At 37.7% G+C, this 26,957-nt stretch overlaps 1 protein-coding gene across 11 annotated transcripts in view; it reads left to right on the plus strand.

Annotated features, from left to right (window-relative positions):
• The first annotated feature begins 476 nt into the window (after positions 1–476).
• USP40 (ubiquitin specific peptidase 40) overlaps positions 477–26,957 on the plus strand; it is a 72,637-nt gene continuing 46,156 nt past the window's right edge. For 6 of the 11 annotated variants that reach the window (XR_008998129.1, XR_008998130.1, XM_057503405.1 and 3 more), the window contains exons 1-11: positions 477–635; positions 1,141–1,342; positions 1,697–1,914; positions 4,480–4,547; positions 5,701–5,814; positions 8,340–8,504; positions 10,670–10,816; positions 12,168–12,311; positions 14,398–14,526; positions 20,311–20,406; positions 22,123–22,230. Coding sequence is in view for 9 of the 11 variants with exons in the window: in XM_057503405.1 (XP_057359388.1) it covers positions 1,716–1,914; positions 4,480–4,547; positions 5,701–5,814; positions 8,340–8,504; positions 10,670–10,816; positions 12,168–12,311; positions 14,398–14,526; positions 20,311–20,406; positions 22,123–22,230 (1,170 nt within the window). In the remaining 2 variants the exon portion in view is untranslated. Of the gene's footprint in view, positions 636–1,140; positions 1,343–1,696; positions 1,915–4,479; positions 4,548–5,700; positions 5,815–8,339; positions 8,505–10,669; positions 10,817–12,167; positions 12,312–14,397; positions 14,527–20,310; positions 20,407–22,122; positions 22,231–26,957 lie in introns of those variants that run through there. The other 5 variants (XM_036911523.2, XM_036911540.2, XM_036911515.2 and 2 more) reach the window with 5 other exon arrangements.

The raw sequence follows: 26,957 nt of genomic DNA on the forward strand, positions 1-26,957 counted from the left end.
TTGGGTGTGGGAGATGCCAGATGTAGAGCCTAAATAGGCTATTGAAATAGTCCAAGGCAGGCGTTCAAGTACGCAAAAGAGGATAATTTTGAGGTATTTTTAGCGTACTCTTGTGTCTGCTACTTAGAGTTGGTGCAGACAAATACCGAAGATGTTATAAAGCTTTTACTGGAGATGCACGCAGAAAATGTCTACGCAAGTGGATGACAAACTTAAAGTTCTATACACGTTTCCAATGCTTAGGTAATGGGAATTAGCCTTGCCATTGGACAAGTGATCTTTGTATACTCTACTGCAACTCGCACAGATTGAGAACAGCCATAAAGTTAAAAATGTGAATGAACGAGTGTCCGCCTGACCCAGCGGACTCCCGAACCCACCAGCGGACAGCGTAGCCAGCGATCCCTCCCACCGCGACTCCCGAACTTCCCCCTAAAAGAACTACATTGCCCAGAAAGCCTCGCGCGGAGGGCCGGCGCTCCCGCGGGGCGTCCTGGGAGGTGTAGCCCCACGTTCCATAAATCGCTCACGCGCGGGGCCGGGAGAGACCGGCCCACGCTAAAATGGCGGCGCCCATGTCGGGTGCGTTTCTTCGCTTCCAGTTTGGGCCCATGTGGGGGTCTGGGCTTTAGTCAGTAAGTGCGGCCGGCGGCTGGGAATCTCCGGAGGGGTGAGGGAGGTGTAGGAGCCGAGTGGGCCGCACGGCCTGGGGAGGACGAGGCGGAGGGCTGCCCGGGACGCGGCGCTGTGGGGTCAGTGGTCCCCGCACCTGCCTCCTCGCTCGCCCGTGCTTTGTGGGGCCTGGAGGGCTTGAGGGGCCGGCTCGGGACGTGGCGTGGAGGCTAAACTTTCAAGTTCCATTGTGTGTGTGTGTGTGTGTTTTCCTGAGGAACGAGGCAAAAGAAAATCATTGTGTGTAGTGTTTGTGTGTGTGGAAAATCATTGCGTTTTACCTCTTTTGCTTCTTACCAACTGTGCTGGGCGCTTTGCTTTTCTCATCTCTGAGTGACCCTCGTCCGCACTCGGTGTGAGACCTTGGGCGGGTCCGCTAGGTCCCCAGAACTAATGTTGCCATCACTACGTGTGCGTATTCGAGGGCTTGCAGGCTCCATTATTTTAATTGCAGTCTTTTTTCCCCAGTGAACCTCCTCCAGGCTCTCCGGCTTTGGGACCATGTACCGAACTCAATAAAGATTAATCTTTCTCCACTTAATTCATTTACGGCCATAATCTGGTACAAGGAGCTTGAGAAGCAGAGATTTTAAGGAAGTGCTTGATGGTCGCCACGCCCTTGTCAACTCTTGAAATCTAGGATCGCTTTGCCGCCCGAGCAGTAAATTAGGTGTGATGATGAGTTTTCTCACTTTTTTCCCTAGTGAGTCAGACAGCTATCATTTATTGTGGGCCTAACCCTGTGCACCCAGTGCCTTTCTTTCGTTGTTATTTGGTTGTTTGAATGACCCTGAATGACAGGTGGTGTCCCATTTGACCTGTAAGAGCACAGTTTAAGTAACTGGCCCAAGGTCACAGGGTAGTGTGCAAAGCAGGAATGAAAAAATCCCTGTCTTAATGCCGTACAAACTACTGTCTGTATTTTCTAAGGAACAACTTCAAAGTAGATTCTTGACGTAGGACGATGTGGGGAAGTTTTGTTTTAAAAATAAAAGCATTCATATAACATGTCATTTTTTTTAAGGGTAGTATTTAGTTTCACAATGTTTGGGGACCTGTTTGAAGAGGATTATTCCAATGTGTCAGATAATCAGTATGGAAAAGGGAAGAAATTAAAGACTAAAGCTCTGGAGCCACCTGCTCCTAGAAAATTCACCAACTTAAGTGGAATCAGAAATCAGGGTGGAACCTGTTACCTCAATTCCCTTCTTCAAACTCTTCATTTTACACCTGAATTCAGAGGTATGCTATGTTACATGTATTCGATTAGAAATATGAGAGTACTGCGTACCCTCCTCTCTACATTTAATTAACTGTGCAAAATCACAAAAGACAATGTATCTCAAAGGTGTATTCTAAAGCATGTGTTTATTGTTGTTAATGTAAGTCGTAAATTGATAATTCTGCAGAGAAATATGAAGCTTAAATTACATGAAATACATTCTGTGTGATCACAATAATGTTTCATAACAAAATAAAAATGAATGTCCTTTCTAATTACTATAATTTAAATACAACATAAAGACAATTTTGTCATGAGTGCCAGCCTTCATTATCGTTACACTTTTTTTTAACTGTCATACAAAAAAAGAAATACGTATTTCTTAGCTTTAAAATTTCTCCAAAGTAATAACACTAAGCCAGAGTTACCCAAAACAATTATATTCTGCCTTTTAGAGTGGGGAGAGTGTCACATTATTTATACAGTCCACAGTCATTTATCTGCAGTTCTAAAATCCAGAAAGCTGGCCGCCTGATCTGATCTGAACTTGTTTGGCCTCAGAACCCGACCTGATGTGAGGCTGTTTATGGTCTTTGTTACTCTCTTGGGTGAATATTTGTACATTTGTTACAGGAATATTAACTCCTTTGTTAATAGCTACTGTTTGCCCCAGGCCTGCTGGGATTTAATGTTAACGTATATAACCCTTTTTTCATACTTTCTTAAATCTGGAAATTCTGAATCCCAAAGACCCAAGTTAGTAGATAAGGGACTATGTGCAAGGGACAGAAACCCACTCAAAGTACCTCAATTAAAAAGGGGTTTTACTGTAAGAATATAGAATCTTCTTGAAACAACCTACAGGAAGCTGGTCTGGCTTCATTGGACCCTTGATTTCTTGCCCCTGTTTTTCTCTACATGTTTGTCCCATTCCCATCTCTGCAAACTAACTTCCTCCACAAGGGTCTTAGTCTTTGTTCCCTTGATTTCAGCATAAATGTTACATTACCATCACATGGCGCTGGTTGGCACCCCGTGCCCCACACTGCACGACTATAGCTCAGCTCTCCACCATGTTTTCATATCCTGGGGACTGACAACCTGCTCATCCCATATCCAGTATCTCACTCGCCTTACTACCACCACTACCAAATCTAGCAAATTTGGAGACATTTCCTGTTGCTTCTAAGTTTAGAAAGACTTCCTGCCTCCAGAGATTTAGTAAATAACTGCTATCCCTTTCCCAGGGCCATGCTAACGGATTGAACTGCATGTGGGGGTTAAGCGTGGTACCTTCTGTCCTTGACTCCATCCCCTCCATAAAAATATCTCCCTGGTGCATTCAGTAATTCCACCATTAGAAATTGTCAGCCTGAATAAACAGATTCCTAGGGAGGTTAAAACTTTTCCAAGTTGTAACATGGTTGAAGTTAAAGAGCAACCTGAAGCAGAAAAGTAGCCTTAAAAAGAAACCGAGGAAGGCGGTTGGTGGGGGAGGCAGCAGGGTCTGGGAGTACCACTGAGCAAGAATAGGCCTGGGAGCCCCAGGCCATCTTCCTCTCCAGCCAAGGAAATTCCTGGCCAAGCCCATGTGTTGACATCTTCATGTAGATTGTGCACTTGCAAGGCTTAGCATGAATTCTGATGGCTTACTAAAGGTGAGGCATACTTCGGAAAGGGTAAGGACTGGCAAAGAAGTGATGGGGGAATTTTCTGGACTTTTGAAATCGTATTTTAAAGAGGGGCTAGATTGGGTTCCATTGTACTCCCAGTGAGACTCGTGAGAGATGTTTTTATGCCTTAACCTTTACAACCTTTATGTTTGTAGTTCATTTTTTCCCAGTTCCTGCCGGGAACTCAGAGGAAAGTAATGGTAATGGTAGGGCAGCAGTGTTCTTCAGTGGGAGACAGTACCCATCCCATCCCTTATCTCCCTTGAGTGTTTCAAAGTTTCCCAGGAGGAGTTTCTGTCTAGTTTGAATACAGATATACTAGGAGATTGAGATATGCCGCATTGGGTGGCATACGTAGACACTGGAGTATAAAAATACCTTGGAGACCAATACTAGGTTGCCAACTCACTTTTCCAGGTAAGATCACCACCATCTGTACCACCCTCAATATAGAAAAGATATTTTCATACCAAAGAAAGGAAGAGCATGACCTTAGAGTTCCAGGTGGTCCTTCTCATGAAAGGGTGGTTGGAGGCCACACATGTGGCTTGTGAATCAACACATGCGACTCTGTCATGTGTCGCTTATTGTATTTCCTAGTAATCCTCATGTGGCTTTTGGGACCCACTCATAGCAATAGGAAACCACCAAAGATTTGACATTACTGTTTTTAATTTTATGTGCATAATTGTCCTTCTGTAGATATTCCACACTGAAATACTAGTGTGCCACTTTACAGAGTCACTGGTTAAAAATAACATCCCCAGAAAGTAAAATGTATAGGATAAGGGTACAAATGTTGTAGCGATCATAACTCTGAATCTTTAACCTACTGGTGGCCTTTGCTTTCTAAAGCAATTCTCCAAAATGAAATAATGTCGTTTACAACTCTGATTCTACTTTTTTATTTAGAAGCTTTATTTTCTCTTGGCCCGGAAGAGCTTGGTTCATTAGAGGATAAGGATAAACCTGATGCAAAGGTATTAAATCTATGATTTACAGGGGTTTTTTTTAGTATAGAAGAAATGTTTTTTAAGGAAGGAATGAAGTTCCTTATTCATAGAAATCAATAATTTTATTAATTACCAAATATGATCTTTATTTTCAGAAAGTGACATGGCCTTCTGGTAAGGGAACTTTCTTCCAAAAAGAATTACTTTTCCAAGTGTAATGCTGCTTAGTAGACCTGCCCCATTCTCCACTATGCTTAGTCTTTCTTTTAGAGAAGGAGATGGTTGCAAGTTGTCCATACTAGCCTACCAAAAAATCTACTTAACTGCACTTGTAACAACTAAAAATAGAGACTGCTATTCTTTCTATTTGGTATTCTGGAACTAAATTGAATAAGGAATTCGTTTATTATGAATGTGTACCTAATCATGTTTTTCCTTGCTTAAACATCATTCAGAAGTTTATTGCTCTCAGGCAAAAATCTGTACTTCTAACAGGAGTCTTCCATGATCTAGCCCAGTGCTTCTGAAATCACCTGTGTTGCAAACAGCCATTTATTGTGTATTTTTTTATTCCCAGTCTGTTGCAGATCATACTTTTGTGAGATAAAATAAAAATGTGACAATGTCAAATTGCCATAAACATTTCTAAAGGCTTATTCTCACTTCAGATACTTAAGTGCAGTTTGCAGCATTCTCGGGCTGGTCTGCCTGCCCTCACACACCCCGTAAGGCAGGAATGGTCTGGAGCTGGCAGGAAAAAGCAAGGCCGGGTGCAGCCATCCCTGGGAGGTGCCCCAGCTCCGCAGTGAGACCGTTGTGGCTGGAAATTCCTCATAGCGAGTATCTCTGTGCCTGAGATATTATAGAGAAAGAATAAGTATTAGAGACTTAAATTACTGTCAGTCTGAAATCCATTGGGTGGTTCGTTACGGCCTGTTTGGGTTTTAACATTGATCTGTACTACGTTGAAGTAGAAAACCCCAGATAACTAAAACTTTGGATTGATGTAGAATTTTCAAAGAAAAATGAATCATAGCGCACCCTTTATAATATTTATAAATTTTTCCTAAGTGAACTAAATTATCTAGAAGTTAAGAGAGACAACTAGTATGCAATTTTTTTAAAGCCCCAACCAACATCTAAAAAACGTCATTTAGAAATATATTCGTTTCTCATTTAGGTTCGAATCATACCTTTACAGTTACAGCGGTTGTTTGCCCAGCTTCTGCTCTTAGACCAGGACGCTGCGTCCACCGTAGACCTCACGGACAGCTTTGGGTGGACCAGCCATGAGGTAAGAAGGGCGGCTTCTCCAAAGAGGGAAGTTACCAGCAATCAAGAGGAAACCCTGGTTCAATAGTGTCACCTAACTTCCTTTAATTTTGTCTTAGGGTCTCAAGATAGTGTTTACGTATTTTCTTCTCATATTAAATAATTGTAAGCCAGAAATATATTTTTAGATACTTGCTGTGTGCAGGATTTTGTGAATGGTGTGATTTGGGGTTGGGGGAAAGGTTGAGAAGAGCTGATTTTTACATTTTCTAACCTTTGTGTCATCTAGTTGATATATGGTACCTATTACATGGAAATCATCATTTATATAGCCAACTGCTAATCACCTTAAAAGGCTGACTGGCAATAATTCTTACCTGCCTGTATGGCATGCTTTTGTGTTTGAATCTGGGTGTTGAGATTTGCACATTTGCTTCAAGCAAAACAGTAAATCCATTCTTGGCAGGTCTTTTCATTTTCCCTGTCCTTCCTTCCTCCCAGCTCTTCATTTTCTTCTGTATCCTCATGTGGTTCTCTAATTTTTCTGCTTGAGTTCCTAAACGGTATTTCACTACATATAAACTGAACATTAGTCAGCAACAAGTAAAGGTATTGACTTGTAGTCAATATTGGTGAGCTTTTAGCTGTCCAAATCAATCAAAACCAGGTCTGTGGTTTTTTTGTGTGTGAGTTAGGTGATTTCTTGCAGAGACAGAGGTATAGGAGGCTGTCACAGAATTTAAAGAGGCAATAATCAGAGTAATGTTGTTGCCTTCAGAAATAAACTCTAAACTGCAATCTTCTAACCAGGGAAGCTTCTAAACTAGACGAAGCTGTGTGGGAAAAGAGGTAGGGCTGGACTTTGAAGTAAAATGGGGTACGACACGTTCCCTAAACAGTGTATGTTAACTGTCTAGTGTAGGGTAGGTGCTACAGATAATTCCTTTTTCTTTCCTTACTTTAAACATAATCACTTTATTGAGATATAATTCACATGCCATAGATTAACTCTTTTATAGGATACAATTCAGTATTTTTTTTTAAGCATATTCAGAGTTGTACAACTGTCCCTGTAGTCAATTTTAGGATATTTTCACCACCCCAAAAAGAAACTCCATACCCAGTAGCAGCCACTCCACTTCCCATCCCTTCTTTCCCCAGCCCCTGGCAAACCACCCATGTACTTTCTGTCTGTGGATTTGCCTGTTCTGGGCATACACAGAAATGGAATCATACTATCTTTTGTATCTAGCTTCTTGCACTTGATGTTTTCAAGATTCGTTCATGCTGTAGTATGCATCAGCACTTCATTCCTTTTTTCTGCCAAGTAATACTCTATTAGAAGGCTATGCCACATTGTTTTTCATAATGCAGTCATCAGTTGATAGATTTTTCCTTGACTTTTGGTAAGGAGCTTCCACTGAGTTACTCATTCATCCTTCCTAAAGCTGTGAAAACCTTATGTTTCTAAATAAAATCTTATAGGAAATCCTTTGGGGCTGGATCTGCAGTGATGGGGTGTCTGAGGCACTTTTATCAGATTTAGGATTGCTCAGAAGCAGAGCTTGGAAGCTTAAAGTTTTCTGTCCCATCAGAGCCAGTGATAATAGAGAAATTTACTTCCTCTAGCATCTTGTATGTTAAAAAACCAGAAAAAGATCCTGAGGCCCACATGTCGTTCCAGGTTTCGTCCACTTTGTCAGCTTCTCTTTACGTGAAACTTTACAATTATTTTCCCTCACTACCTCTACTTCTGTGCCTCTCAGTCATTCCTCTACTGCCTTTCTTGTCAGTCCCTCATGACATCTGTGTGCCAAGGCCAGAAGACACTTCTCTGCTCTCAGCTGAGTGGGCTCTCAGCGGCAGTCGTCACCTGCCCTTACCACCAGCTCTGCTGGTTTCCTCGACCTCACCCTCCTGGTCTCCCCTCCCACTGCTGTTCCTTGGGTTTCTGTGCTGGGTCTTTATCTGCTTCTCCACTTCTAAGTGTGGTGTACCCCTTGGCTTGACTTATATGTTGTTCTTAAGGAGTAGTTCTCATAGTGGATTAAAGCAGGTTCCATCAGAATTTTTCTCAGTAGTGTGTGTTAGTCTTTTGTTAGTTGGTCTACATGTCAAAACAATAAATCCCAGATCTTTTCAGGTGTTGTTGATAAATCAGACTATTTACTGATCCCTCTTAGCAAAAGAGAGCTTGTGGTGCATACATGGCTTGCTCTGTGTGTGTGTTCCTTCCTCCCCTGGGGCATGGCCATGGGTATCGTTTCCCATAGGAATAAATGCACTTTCCTGTTTGCAAGTTGAGATGAGTTATATGTACACATGAACATCGCCTGTTCATATTTTCATTTTGTAGTAAAAATAACAACCTGTGGTAATCTCTAAACCTGCTCTCATGTCTGCTCATTTAGCTTAGTCATCCTTTGTTTGAGACTTACCTTTGGATTTCTTGATAAATCTTGTGTTTTTTTAACTAATATCACTTTGAAAATCTGTTTTAAAAAATCTAAAGCACAAAATTACATTGAAAAGTTACCTGTTTTGTAGGAAATGAGGCAACATGATGTGCAGGAACTGAATCGAATTCTCTTTAGTGCTTTGGAAACTTCCTTGGTTGGAACCTCCGGCCATGACCTCATCAGTCGTCTCTATCATGGAACCATTGTTAACCAGATTGTTTGTAAAGAATGTAAGAATGTCAGTGAAAAGCAGGTGAATATGCAAGAGAATCTTAGTAATAAGTTATATCATAAATTATAATCCATGTAATAAAATCTATGATCTGTAATACCATATGAGGATTAAAGTATTTATTACTAGAAATAATTTTATCAGTTTTCTTTTACTCTAGTTACACTTTAGTCATAAGTTTATAATCCAGATTTCTCCATGTAAACTGAAAGAAGCAGGTATCTTAAAATGCAACATTAAAGCTTTTACTCAGTACCTGAATATTTGGAAAATAGATTTGGAGGTTGTTTATAAGTAGAAGTTCGTGGACTTGGGAGAAAACTACCATCATCATGGTTAGGGGTTGGAATATTACAAAGAAAGTTACTTAGGGAAATAATAAAAATAGAAAATACTAAGGAATGTTTAAATCAACAAACATCTGTAATTAAACATTGGGTTTAGTTTATTAATGCCCTTCAGAAAGTTCATTTGTATGTGTGTGCTTATGTTTAAATATTATATATTATATAGCTACTTCTTTTTAAACTAGTGTAACCGTCAGTTCTTTGCTATGACAGAGTGCCCATTCAGTCTAATTGGGAATTTGCTCATGTAAATATAGTAATCTTTTGTTATGGCAAGAGTTAAAGTTTCTGTATTTGACTAAAAAAGTAAAATGCCATTTTCTAAATGTGTTAATTGATTTTTTTGGAATATATATATATATATATATATATATATATATACACACACATATATACAAACATTTTTTTTTCTCCTCTTGCTATTTTTCATGAAAGAGTTGTTGTGGATGAAAAAAATACTTTTTGGCCCCTATTGCCTGTGCTGATAGAAGGTTTGGTCAACCGAGTTTGGAAATACTAAGATACTGCATGTGTTTGAATTACTGTACGATTGACTTGACTATAATGTAATAATTCACAAAGTTATTTCAAGACAATGCATATGAAGGCACATTATAAATTAGAGACATTAACTTTTCATATACATATATTGTAAACTACAGTTGAACCTTGAGCAACACAGGTTTGGACTGAGCAGGTCTGCTTTTACACAAATTTTTAAACATAAATTAACTGGAAAATTTTTCAGAAGTTTGTGACAATTTGGAAAAAAACTTCTCTAGCTTATTTTATTGTAAGAATACAGTATATAATACATATAACATACTAAATACATGTTAATCGACTTTATGTTATTGGTAAGGCTTCTGGTTAACAATAGGCTATTAGTAGTTAAGTTCTGGGGGGTTTAGAAGTTATAAGCAGATTTTTGACTATGCCAGGGGTCAGCACCCCTAATCCCTATGTTGTTCAGGAGTCAACCTTATATATAAATGTTGCTTTTACTAGCTTAAATTTCCATCATGAATTAATTAGTGCTCTATTATTTTACAAATCCCCATGTTCCCTTAAAGTGATACTATTGAGTATGTACACACAAAACTATAAATATGCTTTAAACTTGTCAAATTTTAAGTGTTTATTACTAGAAATATGTTGTAATTCAAATATAGTTATAGTAGAAGTGATAGACTCCCACTTTGCAAAATACCCTCCTCTTATTAAGGTAGAAAAAATACCTTTTTATCCTGACTGAAGAAGTTTTTTTAAATTATAGTGGACACAATATTATAATAGTTTCAGGTATACAGTATAGTGATTTGACACTTATATACATTATAAAATGCTCACCACAGTAAATGTGGTTATCTGTTATCAAACTAAGTTATTACAATATTAAAGTTATTTTTTTCTTATAACTTCCTCAGTATATCTTAAACCAACCTTAGCAGAAGATGAGGAAGTGGAGGTTAGAGAGGCCAGCCCTGCCCTTGCTATCCTGGTCTAGAGACTAAGCACTAATGAACTTGGCCAGCATATATGCTTCTCAATTCAGATGTGTGCAGTGGTTTGTTTTATTTCCTGATAGAATAGGTTTTATTGTGTCTATCGTGAGCTCAAATCTAGTTCCTGGTATATTTTAAGCTAAATTATACTTTGATTTGGAAAGGGTAATTTACTGTTAGGAATTTCACAGTATTTGATCAGAGATCTATACCTTCACGCGCACAGTGTTTTAGGAAAATATGTCTGGTTATTCCCAATACACATATGAGTTGGTGATGTGTTTGTGAGCCTCTGTGAGATTTTTTTCAGTATTATTATTTGTGTGTATTTCAGGAAGACTTCTTAGATCTAACAGTAGCGGTAAAAAATGTATCCAGTTTGGAAGATGCCCTCTGGAACATGTATGTAGAAGAGGAAGTTTTTGACTGTGACAACTTATACCAGTGTGGAACATGCAGCGGGCTGGTGAGAGCAGTAAAGGTAAAGATGAAGCTCTGCCTCTTCTTAGGGCGCCCACTTAATGCCCAGAGCAGGAGGTCTGTCAGGTGAAGTCAGCCTGCATGGAGAAATTTGGAAGATACACATGAAGCTGTCAAACAGTAATAAGGATTGAAAAGACCTTGACCTTTTAGCTGTCTGTATTTTAAATTGTTTACAATAAAGAATTTTTTTATGCTTTCACATCAACAATTCTCTCAACTTCTTTCTCTTCCACGGAGAATTTATTTGTGCTTCAGTGTTTCTTAATTATACCTTTTTTAAATAGACTCCCCACATCCCTGCTTTTTGCAAATTACCATTTTGAAGAAAGCAATATGTTTTTATATGTGCCAGCCAGTTGACCTTTCTTTGTGTACTGCTATGAAATAGCTGGCTACATTTTCTGCATATGCAGTTATTTTACTATATATATGTGTGTGTGTGTGTGTGTGTGTATGTATATATATGTATATATCTTCCCTGACTTTAGCAAATCTAATATGCCCTTTCCTCCTTCCCTGGTTGGAAACTTTTAACTTACTAATTAAAGGGCTTGAGTACCTGGATTTCTTTTTGTACAGCAAAGCAAAATACAGGATGAAAGGAGGACTGGCTGTAAGTGACCAATGTCTTCTGCTCGCATGCCATTTATACAAGGAGGTGGGGTAAAAATGATTTCTAAATAAAAAGCAACTTTATGTAGGGTTTTGTTTTAAAACAAGGAATTAAAACAACAAAAAAATTTTCTTCTTATCTGCTTTTTTAAGAACAGTAACTGTAAAACCCCAGTTAGTGGATCTTAGCATCTGGGAGTTAGAGCCTTTTTCAAAGTCTGATGAAAACTATGGATTTTCTTCCCAGAAAAATGTATGTACACAGACATTTTTTGTATAATTTCAAGGGCTTGGATCCATTGAAACAGCTCCCTAGGTCCTCAGTTAAGAGCTTCAGTTCTTCAGTAAATAGAAGGACTGTGTGTCTGCCAGATGCAGTGGAGACAGCAGAGACGAAGGCTCATGACGAGGACTTGGGCAGAAAGAAGCATTGTTAGGGAGGGAGCTCTCAGCTGCCATGGGATCAGCAGATAGCTTTGATTTTATAGCAACACCAGAAACTTAAAAGTGGATTGTAAATTCTTAGTTGTAAGCACAAATGAGTGATATCACCTTTAGTTCCATAAAACAGATGAGTTTATATGAAGAACTATATTGAAGAACTAAGATGAGTCTATGTGCTTTAAGGACATGTCTCTTAAAACTGGGTCATAGGTTGCTTTTTCATGTGTTAAACGTTATGTATTACTTTATATAACTCTGCTTTTAAAAAAATTAAAAATTTTTTCTTTTAACAGTCAGCCAAATTACGAAAGCTGCCGCCCTTTCTTACTGTTTCTTTATTAAGATTTAATTTTGATTTTGTGAAGTGTGAACGATACAAAGAAACTAGCTGTTACACGTTTCCTCTCCGGATCAATCTCAAGCCTTTTTGTGAACAGGTTTGAACTATTTTTATTTTGAAATTCTTTCTCTCCCTCTCTCAAGATTGAATCTTTCATTGGCCTGATTTTCAGCTGGCTTATTGCAGAATCTTTCAACCTCTGCACTGTTAACATCTTGAGTTGGACAGTTCTTTGTTGTGGGGGCTCTCCCAGGCACTGTAGGACGTTAAACGGCATCCCTGGCCTCTACCTACTGGATGACAGTGGCATCCCCACTGCACCCAGTAGTGACAAAATTGTCTTCAGACCTTGCTAAATGGGCGCATCTCCTGGGAGTGGCGGTGGGGGCGGCTTCACTCACAGCTGAGACCCATTGGTGACTGCAGTCTTATTGCATTTCCAGAGTGTGAATTGGTTCTTGGTTCTTTTCATTCAATTCTCCTTGAAAAAACCTTTGAGATGAAAATTTAGGGACAAAATAACCCTGCATCAGGAAACATTACCGTTAATTAGTATTTCACTTTTTGGATTAAGTTTACTTGGATAAGAATCTAGAATTTCACATCTAGATAGTGAACAGGTATTTGGAACGTCACTAGTCTAGAATTTGTAATCCTTAAGTCACAGGAAAGAAGTTTTGAAAACTAATTAATTACAAATAAACCTACTTTATAAGGCATCTTAAGACATTTTCTATATAATTACTTATCTGTGCCAAGAGCAGAATGATGAGACTGATGTATTTCTTATTATAAATCATTCTTTATATGTTTATTAAGACAAGACCATTTTAACTAGCTATTGAATTTCTACATATAAAAATAATCTTTTTAAATGTTCTTAAATTCAGATGGACCTTCCTTTACTTCAGGCCTAGTTACTGAGCTTTTTTGGGTTTTGTTTTATTATATTAATTCTGCCTATTATTGGCACACACAAACAGTTTTGCCAGAGTAAGTTAATATATTCACCCCCACCCTCCACCCCCATTATTTACTGCCTGGGAAAAATAAATTTTTTCAGGATAACTGAATTAATCCTCCCCCCACACAGTAGTTTTATTGAGAAATAATTGACATATCATTTTATAAGTTTAATAAAGTATACAGCATGATGGTTTGTTATAAAAAGTGTGGTATGATTACGGTAACAGGTTTAGTTAACATCTATCATCTCATACAGAAGAAACTTCTGTTCTTTTATAAAAAGTAACTTGTCATATTATTTACTCTGAAATACAAAACTGAAATAAGTAAAACATTAAGCATTTATCTAATAAATTCATGATAATTTTTAATGAAAAAGATTGTCAGTTTGCATCTTTGTTCACATCTCTGTGTGAATCAGACATTTAAAAAATGCTGATTATTTAAAAAGTACAATTTTTAAGCAAACAAGTTCCTGAAATAAGTGACACCCCCTCAAGTAGTATATACAGGGAAACACTGTCTTCACCTAAAATAGATGTTTTTGTTTTAAATGCCAGTGTAAGAATTCATCTGTTGGGTCAATCATAATTATAGAGCACATTAATTATAGAAGAGATTGATCATAGACTTAATAAGTCAAGAAAGAACCTTTTCATTATACTAAACTGCCTCTAAACAAACCAATTGCTAAAGTCCTGTTATATGCAGAAGACTGAATTGTCAGGAGGAATGATAGCAAGTAGGTATCTCTTGACTTGGAGGCACATGGCAATCTAGTTGGATTATAAGACAAATTCAACAGCTAAAGAGCGCATTTATAAAACAGCATGACAATATAAAACAAAAGTAGTTTTTCATGCTAAAACTTTATCACAGTCTTACTGGTAAGGTAGTGTGTTTCATTATCACACTTGCTTACATGATCTTAACCAAAGTGTACATAAAAATAGCATTTAGTTTAAATATATGTTCTCTTGTTTAGCTCAGGCAGAATTTGGTTAGTGCAGTGTGATTGTTAGTAGATCGATGATAGATATCAGCCTAAGAACTAAGAATTTTAAAATTTAAAGCCAATTCAAATTTCTTAGTTTACCCTTAAATAGCAGTAACATTGAAGTTTCTTATTAGTTTCAATATTTGAAATCCCTCTTTCCCTTTGGTAATACATCTTCCTGTTTTATGTAAAATATATCAAGTTCTTCTTTTTTTTGTAGAGTGAATTGGATGACTTGGAGTATATGTATGACCTCTTCTCAGTTATTATACACAAAGGTGGTTGCTATGGAGGACATTATCATGTGTATATTAAAGATGTCGATCATTTGGGAAATTGGCAGTTTCAAGTAAGTATAGAAAGCAATTTAGAAGTATCTTTGCAATCTTTTTCCTTTTCTAGTCCTGTGTTATTTTGGTGAGGATAATCCTTTGTCATTTATTCTATATTCAGTCTGTAGCACAAAGTTAATACAGAGAGAAGCTTTATGTTTTTATTTCTGAACAATTTTACACTTACAGAATAATAATCAGTATAGTACAAATACCTCCTGTACTCTTCACCTAAATTCTTTAGTTGTTAACATCTTGCCATACCTGTGCAGACACACTGTGTATACACGCACACAGTTAACATTATTGCTATAAGTGCTGAACCATTTGAAATTAGGTTGAAGACATCAGGTTTCTTTATCCCTAAATACTTCTGTGTCTATTTCCTGAGAGCAACGACATTCTCTTATGTGAGCATAGATCAAAATCAGGAACTTAAACATTGATATAATACTATTATCTCTTCAGTTTATATTCACATTTCAACAGTTGTTTCATCCAAACCCTTTATGGTATTTTCTTCCCCACTCTAGTATCAAGTCCAGGATCATGCATATATTTAGTTAGCATATCCCTTAATTCTCCTTTAATCAATTGCTAGTCCTCAGCTTTTCTTTATCTTTCATGGCACCAACCAAAGACAATAAAGATTTTCTTCCTGTGTTGTCTTCTCAAAGTTTTGTAATTATGCCTTTTACATTTCAAACTTAAGTCTTCCTGGAAGGGTTTGCTGTGAATGGTGTGAGATTTTTTTTCCATTTGGATACCCAATTTCCCCTAAGCGTTTACTGAGTAATCCATTCTTTCTCTACCAATCTGTAGTGCCAGTTGTGTCATATGAATTGTTTATGTGTGAGGCCATTATGGAGCTCTCTATTCTGTTGCATTGTTGTTTTTTCTATTCCTGAGCAAATACCAGACTGTTCATTTTAAGCCATGATATCTAGCAGGGTAAGTCACCCTACATGTTGTTATTTTGCAGGAGTGTTGTGCCTGTCTTGGCTTTTTATGCTTCTGTGAACATTTCCAGAATCAATGTATCAGTATTCACACAAATGTAGTGGGGATTTGAATCTACATAGGTAAACAAGATACATCTTTTCAATTTTAGAGTTTCTTTAATGTCTTTTTAAAGAGTTCTATAAGTTTCTCAAGAAAAGGACTTGCAGATGTTCTGAGGGAAAGCACTGAGTAGGTGTCTAGTTTCAATTATTTGCAATGGGAAAAATTATAATGTGTTACATACGAACCTCAAGCTCTCAACCAGTTTTCTAAAATGTAACTAAAACACAGTGAAACATTAATATGTAAGTTACATACCATCATGTTAGGATGTAGAATGCTTAAAACATGTCTTCCTGATTATCAAACAGTTAATGTTGATGCATAGCTGCACCACACATGGTGACATGGTTTCTCTTGGTGCCAACAATGTTCAAGATGCACAGTCCTTTTGCTGACACTCTAGTTTGCTTTTCAGAATGTCAGTCTGTATTTCTGGTGCTCTTGTCAGTTCTGCTTGGAATGTATTGAGAGATAAATGTTTTGTGAAGTTTGGATATTAAAGTTGTCAAACCATTCTACCAGTAAATGTTAACCAGGGAGGTATTGTGTGGGGCTATGTCTGTACTTGTATTTTCTGGCCTGCTTGTGACTAGTGTGTTGAAATGCAGTTACCTTTAGTATATTGATTTTATAACCGACCATGCTGCTAAACATTGTTACGTTGTAGACATCTTTGGAAAAAGACAGTTTCACATTTTCCAGTCCTTCACTTTCCATTCCTTGTATCTCCAGAACTGCCGTTCCTAGGTAAAGGAAGCCACACAAGCATCACCCTCAAATGCCTGTGCCACATTTGCAGAGACACTAGCTGTTGGGCACATTGCCAGTCACATGAAGTGAAGCCCTTCTGGTCCGTTTCAGCCCTTGATGTTCCCATGCTTAGTTTGAGCTGATTCTTCCCACGTTACCTTCCTTCACACCACTTTCTTATTATTTACAGTTCTAGGATCCCATAGTAGAGTCCTTATTCTCCAGAGCAGCCACTCTCCTCCACCCTTTTCAAACAATTATATTAGCTTTAGTTCATTCTCTCTAAAAGAGGGAGTTGAAACCTTTCATCAGATCCTGATAGAGGCTTGTGAACAGATTTGGTACATATTTATTATGTTGCTGATTTATTTTTTTCTCTTTGCCTTGCCCACCGTAGTTCTTGATATTTTTCCTCCAGCCATGCCTTCGTTGTCACAACCCGTTTTTTTCAACGTGCCATGTTTCATTTCAGCCTTAGAAAGTGCCCCCGCCCTCTGCGCCAGTTGAGCTCCCACCTCGGGGACTGTGTCTGCTTTCCTCAATGCCTGGTACAGATTCGCTCAGCCAGTATCAGATGTCAGGCACTTCTAGCTGGTGGGATTTATCCTCTCTCTCTTGATACCTAAAATATTTATGTGCAGTTTAGTTTTCAAGTTTATCATTGAGTCATGCGCAGAGGTAGCTTCACACTGTGCGGTGCGGTAGCGTGTCTCAAGAGTAATGGTTTTCTCTTCCGTGTCTGCCTTTGGGTCGTGCTTTGTTGGACATCGGTGCAGTTTTGCGTTCGTTTCTTTGGCCTGCAGCGCTCTTCTCTAGCAGGTCGGGCTCCTCTCCCCCTTCTGCCTGACAGGCCACCTGTGTCCTCTGGACTGCTTGTCTGTTCTTGTGGCTCTTCCTTTAGCAAGGCTGCCTCAGGGCTCAAAGAGCAGTGAGAAGATTACTTTCCACTCCTGCATAGTATGCTTCCTTAATCATGGCTCTCTGAGGCATCTCATTTGTTAATTGTTTTCTTTCTTTTTCTTTTTTTATTGTCAAGCTATCACTGATATAAAATCTTACAAAGGTTTCATATGAGCAACTTTGTGGTTCTTACATTCATCCATATTATCAAGTCCCACACACACACACCCCACTGCAGTCACTGTCCATCAGCATAGTAAGATGCTGTAGAGTCACTCCTTGTCTTCTCAGTGCTATACTGCCTTCCCCGTGACCCCCATACATAATGTGTGCTGATATGCCCTGTAATCAATCCCCTTCTACCTCCCTCCCCACCCACCCTCCCCAACCCCTTCCCTTTAGTTACTGCTAGTCCCTTCTGTTAATTGATTTCTTATTCTGATGTTTAAGAATCACTAGCTTTTCATCCAGAGCCTTGTGGTGTTCACATAAAGTGCTTTAAGAATTTCAGCTTCAGTAGGCACACTTCCGGGACACTTCTGGTCCTTCTACTGCTTCTACTACTGAGAGCTCTCTTGTGCCTAGAAAAAAGGACTCCCAATATTCTAATAATAGCCAGATACTGTTCTTTCTGCTTATATTTTGGTATTTTCTTCTTCCCTGTCAAGGAGTTGATCCCTGAATTCATGGAGTTCATTAATGAGTGCTATCTGCAAGGAATAATTTTCAGGACCAATCTCACATAATTTTCCATGGGTTAAAGCCAACATTCCATTTTCTTTCAGATAGATTTTAGTCTATCTAGAAGGTGATCCCATTTTTATAGTATGGAGGACATGAGCTATTCAAAATGTGACTCTGGATTTGGCTGTAAAGAGGGTCCTGAGCTATGCCTTCCATTTGCTAGGGAGCCTTTGGCTTCATTCACAGTTGACATCACTTTGAGCATCATCTGGAGCATTGAGGAAGTGAGACAAAGGAAGCTTTTACAGCAGCTCCCAGTAGGCAGTCTGGGACTGGCATCGACTTGTCCGGCCTGTCCCCACAGGCCAAGGTTGGACATTGGCAGAGTGGCAGAGGGCTGAGCCAGCCTGTGTGTCACCTGCACCAGCCTATAAAATACCAGGCATTGCCGGCCTTCCTTCCCACTCCTACCATTCTTAAATCTTTTCTTCCTTAGTCATAAATGTCTTTGAACATATTAAGCGTATTCTTGTTACTCTATATTTAATAATTGCAGTATCCGAAGACTTTGTGGGTCTGATTTGTTTAACTACTGATTCTGTTTCCTTGTCATTTTAGACTGTAGGCCTGCTTGGTTGATCGGTTGGTTGGTCTTTTAAGAACATGAGTTACAGGAGTAATTTGAGGCCTGAGTTGAAAGTGCCTTCCTCCAGGAAAGATAAGCATTTATCTCTACCACATGGCTGGGGTCATTTCCAACCCTTAACAATTTAAAATAAGATACTGTCTTAATGGTTTTAAAGCCATATAGCTAGTGTGAATTTGGGCCATAAATCCACATGAGGATGTACTTCTGATTACAGATTGTTAGAGAAAATGTTGTCCACCTTCTGGTATTAATCTCCAAGTAAGCCAGGTCCTCGTTCTTTAGTGTGGGGTGGGTTTTTTCTAGGTCATGCTTATTTTGAGAGTGTAGCCCTTTCAGGATTCTAGCTTTTTGCTAGAGTCATAATAATAAAATTTATGGCATAAATTGTTCATAACAAAAAATTGTGGCATAATAAAAAATATGTATTTGGTCTTCATCCCAGGTTCTTGGCATAGAGCTCCTTGAAATTTTTTGAATGATAGGCATGTCTTTTGTTGTTCATAATGAACCCCTCTGAACCATACCTGAGTTTATGCTAATAAAGGTGACTCTTGGTGGGGGCCTAGCTACTTTTGGTATGAGGGCTGGTCACAGGGGAACCATCTGCATGATTAGAGGGTTGGAACTTTCAGCCCCAGCCCCAAACCTGGGGAGTGGAGAGGGGCTGGAGAGCATTCTGTCACCAAGGACCAATGATTTAATCTGTCACGTCTGCATAATGAAACTTTGATAAAGACTTTGAAACAAGACGGCTAGGGGAGCTTCTAGGTTACATCCACATGCAGGGAGGGAGCCACCTGGACTCCATGGGGCAGAGGCTCCTACACTCAGGATCCTTCCTGACCTCACCCTGTATAACTCTTCATCTGGCTGTTTGTTTATATCTTTTATAATAAATTATAGTCCTGAGTGTAAGTTCCTGAGTTCTGCAAGCTGTTCCAGAAAATTATCAAACTTGAAGTGGGGGTTGTAGGAACCATAGAATTTGTAGTCAGCCAGGCAGAAGTACAGGTAGCCTGGGGACCCCATTAGTGGCTGGTGCCTGAAGTGGAAGCTCTTGTGGGACTTAGTGAAGTTAGTGTCAGAACTGAAGTGAATCATGGGTCACCCCAGTGGTGTCAGACATTTGGAGAACTGTTGGTTCGAACCAATCATTCAAGTCCCTGTTTTGGGCAGGTCCTTAGGCTTCGTCTCCCAAACCCTGTCCTCTCTGAACATCAAAGTGGAAGTCCTGTGTCAGCAAGATTGGGCACCTGGAATTTTGACATATTCCCAAATAACTTCATAGCATGGAGTGAAACCTGGGTGATCATAAACTAGAAGGGAGTGTTTAAACTGACCTTGCATAGATGCGTAGGATTTAATTAGGGCAACACAAGTGACTGAGGATAAATTGAATGAAAGCCAAAAAGTATTTTGAACTGAATGATAATGAAAATGCAACATAGCAAAATTTGTAGGATGTAGCCCAAGTGCTTCTGTCGAACCCTCTGTGCGTACTGTGCCTGAAGCTTTACTTATCTCACTATCCCAATGTACAGACAATACCAGAAAGATTAAGTAATTTGTTCCGGATTATTCAACTGGAGCTGGAATTCAAAGCCAGGTCTGTCTGATTGCAAAGCATATATAAATTAAGTGTTTTTTTTAAATCATCATTTCTCCATCTTGAAACCTCCACAGCACATTTTTACTTTGTCACTTACCTTTTAAGGGATTAGTGATAGATATTTTGTATTGTTTTCCTTCCTAGCAGGAAGAAATTAAGCCAGATGTGAATTTGAAAGATCTTCAAAAGGAAGAAGAGAGTGATGATCCATTGATGATTGTCAAAGCAATCTTATTACAGGTAGAGAGAGGATGTTTGTATTTGTGTGTGTGTGTGTATATCAGATACACAGTTGACCCTTGAACAGTGGTAACCCCCCTGTCCTTGCACACTCAAAAATCTGTGTATAACTTTTGACTTCCCTAAAACTTAATACAGCCTACTGATGACTGAAAAAGCCTTACTGAAACATAGTCGATTAACGCATACTTTGTATGGCATATATATATTGTATACTATACTCTTAGAATATAATAAGCTAGAGAAGAGAAAATGTTTTTCAAATTGTTGCAAATCTCCAAAATTTTTTTCCATATACTTATGAAAAAATTCATGTGTAAGTGAACCTGTGCAATTCAAACCCATGTTGTTCAAGGACCAACTGTGTATATATTTGTGAGATTTTTTTGGTAGAACTCATGTTACTATTCATGGTGTTTTTCCTTTGGAACATTCTCTACTTTAAAAATTTTTTTAATTGGAAACTTTCTGGTTTTAAAAGGAATATGTAGTCATGGTAGGAAATTTGAGAGAAAAAAACTAAAAAATATATAAGGAAATAAAAAGTATAAATAAACTAAATGTCCAGTCATTGTCAACACTTTGATATATATTCTTTACATTCTGCTTTCTTTGTACTTATATAAATATATATATTTATGTATATATATATATAGGGATTGGATTTGGGTTTTTTTGGCATTATTGTCATTTTAAATAGAATTGGGGTTTCATTTACATACTATTTCAGAATTTATTGTTTTCCCATGTTATCCTTTACATGTCTGTGGGACCTGAAGTTATGTCCCTTATATAATTCTTAATATTGGTAATACCCCAAGTCCTTGATTTTCTGTGTTTGCTTAGTACCCTGTTGTGAAGATGGTAGGTTTCCTTTCATACTTATTTTTAATAACTAATTTTTCATAATTCTTTACCAGGGACCTAGGCTGAGTCCTTTAACTATATTATGTGGCTACTGTATTAAACTCTTAGGGCCGCCAGAGCCAAGTACCACTAACTGGGGGGCATCCACAGCAGACACATTTTCTCCCAGTTCTGGGGGCCAGAAGTCTGAGATCATGGTGCTGGCAGGAATGGTTCCTCCTCATGCCCCTCACCTTGGCTTGCAGAGGGCTGCCTTCTCACTGTGTCCTCACGTGACCTTGCCTCTGTGCATGTGCATCTCCGGAATCTCTGTCCAAATTTCCTCCTCTTTTAAGGACACCAGTCAGATCGGATTAGGCCCGCCCAAGTGACCTCATGTTAACTGTATCACTTCTTTAAAGGCTCTATTCAAATACAGTCACAGCTGAAATTTTGAAGGTTTAGAGATTCAACATACAAATTTTGGCAGGAGGACATATTTCAGCCCATAACAGTCACATCTTACCCCCTTTCAGAATTTGTTTACTTCGAAACATTCAGAAAAGGCATTTGTGACCCTTTTTTATACTTAAGTATTTCTCCTAGAAACTCCACATAATATCAGGAACTTAACAAGACTGAGACTATTCTTTGGATATTGCTCTTTAAGTGTTAAACTTTGACACATGGAAAGTAGCAAAATTCAAGCTTTCTAGTTTTAGAAAACTTTTTATTTTTAAGTAAGTATGGTTAATCCACTTACATATTTACTGTTACAGGTTTATTTAATTACATGGTCGCTTTGAACTCATAAGTGTTTTGGTTATATCTCATCAGATTCTCTGAAATGACTTCTGTTTCTTTACTAAGGAGGAGGGTAGTGGAATTCCTGTTGATCAGCTGGGCCAGAGACTCTTGAAAAAGATAGGAATATCTTGGAACAAGAAGTACAGAAAACAGTATGGACCCCTGCGAAAGGTAATACAGGACATCCTTACGGGAAGTCCTATTCCCAGGCCCTCTCATTATGATCCTTTTGCAGAAGGAAATTTAAATCTGGTGAAAATAAAATCAGTATTTATGTTTAATGGTTAGAATTCAGCTATGTTACTTACTAAGTATTGAGTTATCATGGGATCAAGAAGCAAGCAAGCAAAGATCTGAAGGGCCTTTAACCGTAACAGCAAAAAAATGTCACAAGTTCATACCTTAAAGCTTTCCTTTTACTTACAGTAATAAGTCAAGTCTGCAGATATTCACCCAGATTCTACTTGATCTTTCTTTTACAAACAATTCTAGTCAACTTGGTAATCTGGTTTCCTAGCCTATAAAATTAGATGCAAAACTGGTAGTGCCAGAAATAAGAGATGTAACGACTGGGAAGAAGCAAAGCAACAGAAGACGTAATATTTTGGAGCTATTTCTTGTGGGAGTAAAGAGCTTACACACTTCAGTAAGTGCTAACTGCGCCTTTTGATTAGACACAGTTCATAAACCGATGTTAGCTTAACCACCTATTTAAAATGATTGGATTGATGTTTCAGTATTTTACTTTAAAGTATGATAATAGCTGTGCAGGTTTTATAGAAATACAAATACTTTTTGTAATGAGGGAAGTACCTTTTATTCATAGATGACTGAGTTTCATCTTGAGTAGAGGTTGAATTTTATCAAATGCTGATTGTTTGATTTTGGGGTTTTTTGTTTTGGGTTTTTTTTTTTTTTTACATCTATTGAAAGGATCACATTGCTTTTCTCTTTTATTCTGGTAATGTGATTAATTCTGTTGACTGATCTTTTTAATGTTAAATCTTACATTTCTGAGATAAATCACACTTGGTCATGATATATTTTATATATTGCTGTAGTGCATAATTTGGCACTTTAGGATTTTTGTGTCTGTTTTTGAGAGATAACAGTCTTTAATTTTCCTTTTTGTAATGTCTTTGTTAGATTTTAGCATCAGGGTTATGTAGGACTCTTAAGAGGTTGGGAAATATTCCCCTGTATTGTTGGAAATAGCCCTATACTGAGTCCTTTAACTGTTTGGTCTGTGGCCACTGATATTAGTAGTTTGTATTTGCTCACTTTTTGCCTTCAGTCTTGCTTGGGGCTTATCAAGTTTATTACACTTACCAAAACACTCACTTTTGACTTTGTTGATTTTCTCTACTACTCATCTGTTTTCTGTTTCACTGATCTCTGCTCTTGTTTTTAATTATGTCCCTTCCTTTTACCTCTGGGATTTAATTTGATCATCTTTTTCTAGCTTCTTGGGTTTGTATCTCAGTTGTTCTTAAATATTTCTTTTAATACACGCCTTTAAAACTATAAATTTCCTTCTGAGCACTAATTTAACTGCAGCTAAACTAGACACGTTTTCTTTATCATTCAGGTCAAAATATTTCCTAATTTTCCTTGTGATTTTTTTTTTTTGTGAACTTGTTGCTTAATTTCCAAATGCTCAGGGGATTTCTAGTTCTCTTTTTGTTATATCTGTAAATTGATTTCTAATTAATTCTACTGTACTGTGAGAACATGTTCTCTGTATTTTCAGTTCTTTTGAATTTGAGCTGTTCCGTGCTCAGAATATGGTCTGTCTTGATGACTGTTCTGTATTCACTTGGAAAGTTATTTTCTGCAGTTGTTGGGTATAGTGTCTCATAAATGTCCACCTGGTCAGATTGATTAATAGTGTTCTTTATTTCTTCTTTGTCCTTACTAACTTTTCTTTTTATTGTTATCAGTTACTCAGAATAATTTTTAAATCTCCTACAATAATAGTGGATTTGTCCCTTCCTTCTTTTACTTTTGACAATTTTGCTGCATGTCTATGGAAGCTATATTACTAGGTTCATATACCTCCTGACATGAAATACCCTTTATCTCTGCTGATATTCCTTGCCTTGAAATGCACCTTCTCTAGTATTAATGTAACTGTGCAAGCTTTCTTATGAAACGGTGTCTCTTGCAAACTATGAAGTTGATTCTTGCTTGTTTTGGAAAATTGTGATTTTTAAGTAATTTGTTCTTTTACTTACAGTGTCAAATTTTTTATCATAAAGCTCTCTGCAGGACCTGAAGTTAGTTCCATATTTCATTTCTGATACTGATAATGTGTGCTTTTTAGCTCTTTTTTATCAGTCTTGCTAGGGGTTTATCAAGTTTATTAAACTTTACAAAAGAACAAGTTTGCATCTATTGATTTTCTCTACTGTTCATCTGTTTTCTATCAGGTGATAATTTGATAATCTTTTCATTTTAATTAGAATGTTTATTCAGTCCAGTTGTTTTTAATCTATTGATTGATACCCTTGAGTTTGAATTTACCATCTATTTGTTTTTTATTTCCTTCCTCTATTTTGGTTCTTTTGGATTAATTGAGAAATTTTTAGTGTTTCATTTTTATCTCCTCTGTTGGCTTTTTAGCTATACTTCTTTGTTTAATCCTTTTACTCTGCGAATACACTATACATAAATCAATATTTAAGTTAATATTATACAACTTCCTGTACAATGTAAGGTGTCTGCTGTAGCATAATTCCATTTCCTTACTTCCATCCTTTTCTGCTTTGATTTTCTTATATTTTTACCATTACATGTAAATTCTGTACATTACTTATTATTTTTATTGTTATTTTTTGCTTTAATCACTTAGGCAGCTTTTAAAGAAATTAATGAAATAATAGTGTTTATTTATCCATTCTGTGTTCATTTTTCCTTCTTGCACATCCAGGTTTACATCTAATAAATCATTTCCTTTCAACCTCGAAAACTTCCCTTAGCACTTCTTGGAGTCTAGAACTGCTGGCAAAACTATTCTCAGCTATTGTTTGCCTGAAATCTTTATTTTGCCTTCATTTAAAAAAATAATTTTGCTGGCTGTAGAATTCTAGGTTAATAGTATTTTTTTCTTTCAGCACTTTGAAGATGTCATTCCATTATATTCTGGCTTCCATTATTTTGGCTGAGAAGTCAGTGTCACTTAAATGCATCTTTTTCTCTGTCTGCTTTAAGAATTTCTCTTTATCTTTGCTTTTTAGCAGTATAACAATAATGTGTTTCAGTGTATGACATTCTTTGTGTTTATTTGCTTTGTATTAAGTTTTTCATTTCTGTAATTTGAAGTCTTTCTTCCATTTTGGCCATTAATACTTGATTTTTTTTCTGACCAATTATCTCTTCTCCTTCTAGAATGGTAGCACCATGTATATTAGGCCATTCAATATTTCCAAACAGATCATAGATATTCCGGGGTGGTTTTTTTTTTTCTTTTTCTTTTTCTTTTTCTTTTTCCCTCTCCTTCAATTTGGATAATTTCCATTGATCTGTCTTCAAGTTCATTGGTTCTTTCTTCTGTCAAGCCCAACCAGTGAACTTCTGGTTTCGGATACTATGTATTTCAACTGTAGAATTTCCACTTAGCTCTTTATTTAGAGTGTCCATTTCACTGTTGAATTTCCCCATCTAACCCACTCTGTCCATCCTTTCCTATAAGTTAACTGTATTTTTAATAGCAGTTTGCTATTATATCATCTGGATCACTTCTGGGTCTGTTTCTATTAACTTTTTTTCTCTTGTATAAATTTACTGTATCATCTCTTGGTTATGTTTCACATTGTCCTGCTTATCACATTGTTCTGTTTCTTCACATGTCATATAATCTCATATTGCCTTCTGGACATTATGGTTGATGTGTTGTGACTGTGGGTTTTACGTTATGTTCTAACAGGCCCTTAAATTACCTTTGAATCACCTTGATCCTATGGAAGCTCTGTTTCAGGCTTCAGTGGGGTGGGTTGATTGCAGTTTTGCTGTTAGTCCTAGGGAATAACTCTTAGTTCTGGGGTGTGCATGGTCTGTCCTGCCTCTTAAGGCAGAGGTTAGCAAACTATGGCCCATTGGCAAAATATGGCCTGCTGCCTGTTTTTTGTATAGCCCCAAGCTAAGAACTGTTTTTTCATTTTTTAAATAGTTACTTTTTGAAAGTTATATGGATACCTACATAATGTCCTCAAGTTTGTCTCTAGCCCATAAAGCTTTACAGAAAAGCTTGCCAGCACCTGACCTACCGAATGGCCTGTCTGCATTCTCAGTAGAAAGCTTGAGGTATTCATCATATACCTCTGATTTGGCAGGACTTCAATTCTGTGTTCTTTTCTACCTGGCAGCAGGGTGCTAGGATCTGTGTTTAGATCTGGAACCTCCCAGTTTGTTGCTTCCTGTGGGGTTCCTCAGGTCTCAGGCTGTCCATGTACCATTCAGGAGTCACCCAAGGATTTGAAGGGGATTTGACCTAGATTTGGGGCTCCTTAATGGGATTTCCTCTTTCACTTGCTAGCCTTTCTGGCATTCTCAAATTCTGTGTCCTCAGCCCAATAAGATTCCTGCCTTTTGCTTGAATTCTCTTCCACTAAGCACTGCTACAAACTAGGAAGTGGTGGATTAATGTAGAATTCACCTCATTTGCTTCCCTCTTTTGGAGGTTTCTGTCCCCTCCACTTTATGCCTGCCTGTGATTATTCTCAGACAGTTGTTTTCGTTATTTGTTGAAAGTTTATCATTTTTATCAGGAGATTTAGCCCAGTAAAAGTTCTCTGCCATTACTGGGATCAGACTGCACTGAAGTTTGAAATTTAAGAATTAATCCTCAACTGTCAAACAAATAGAAAATTGGCTATACAGAAAGTTCAATACTCAAAGGT

This window comes from Manis pentadactyla, chromosome 6, assembly GCF_030020395.1.
Source record: "Manis pentadactyla isolate mManPen7 chromosome 6, mManPen7.hap1, whole genome shotgun sequence".
In the NCBI taxonomy this organism is placed as follows: domain Eukaryota; kingdom Metazoa; phylum Chordata; class Mammalia; order Pholidota; family Manidae; genus Manis; species Manis pentadactyla.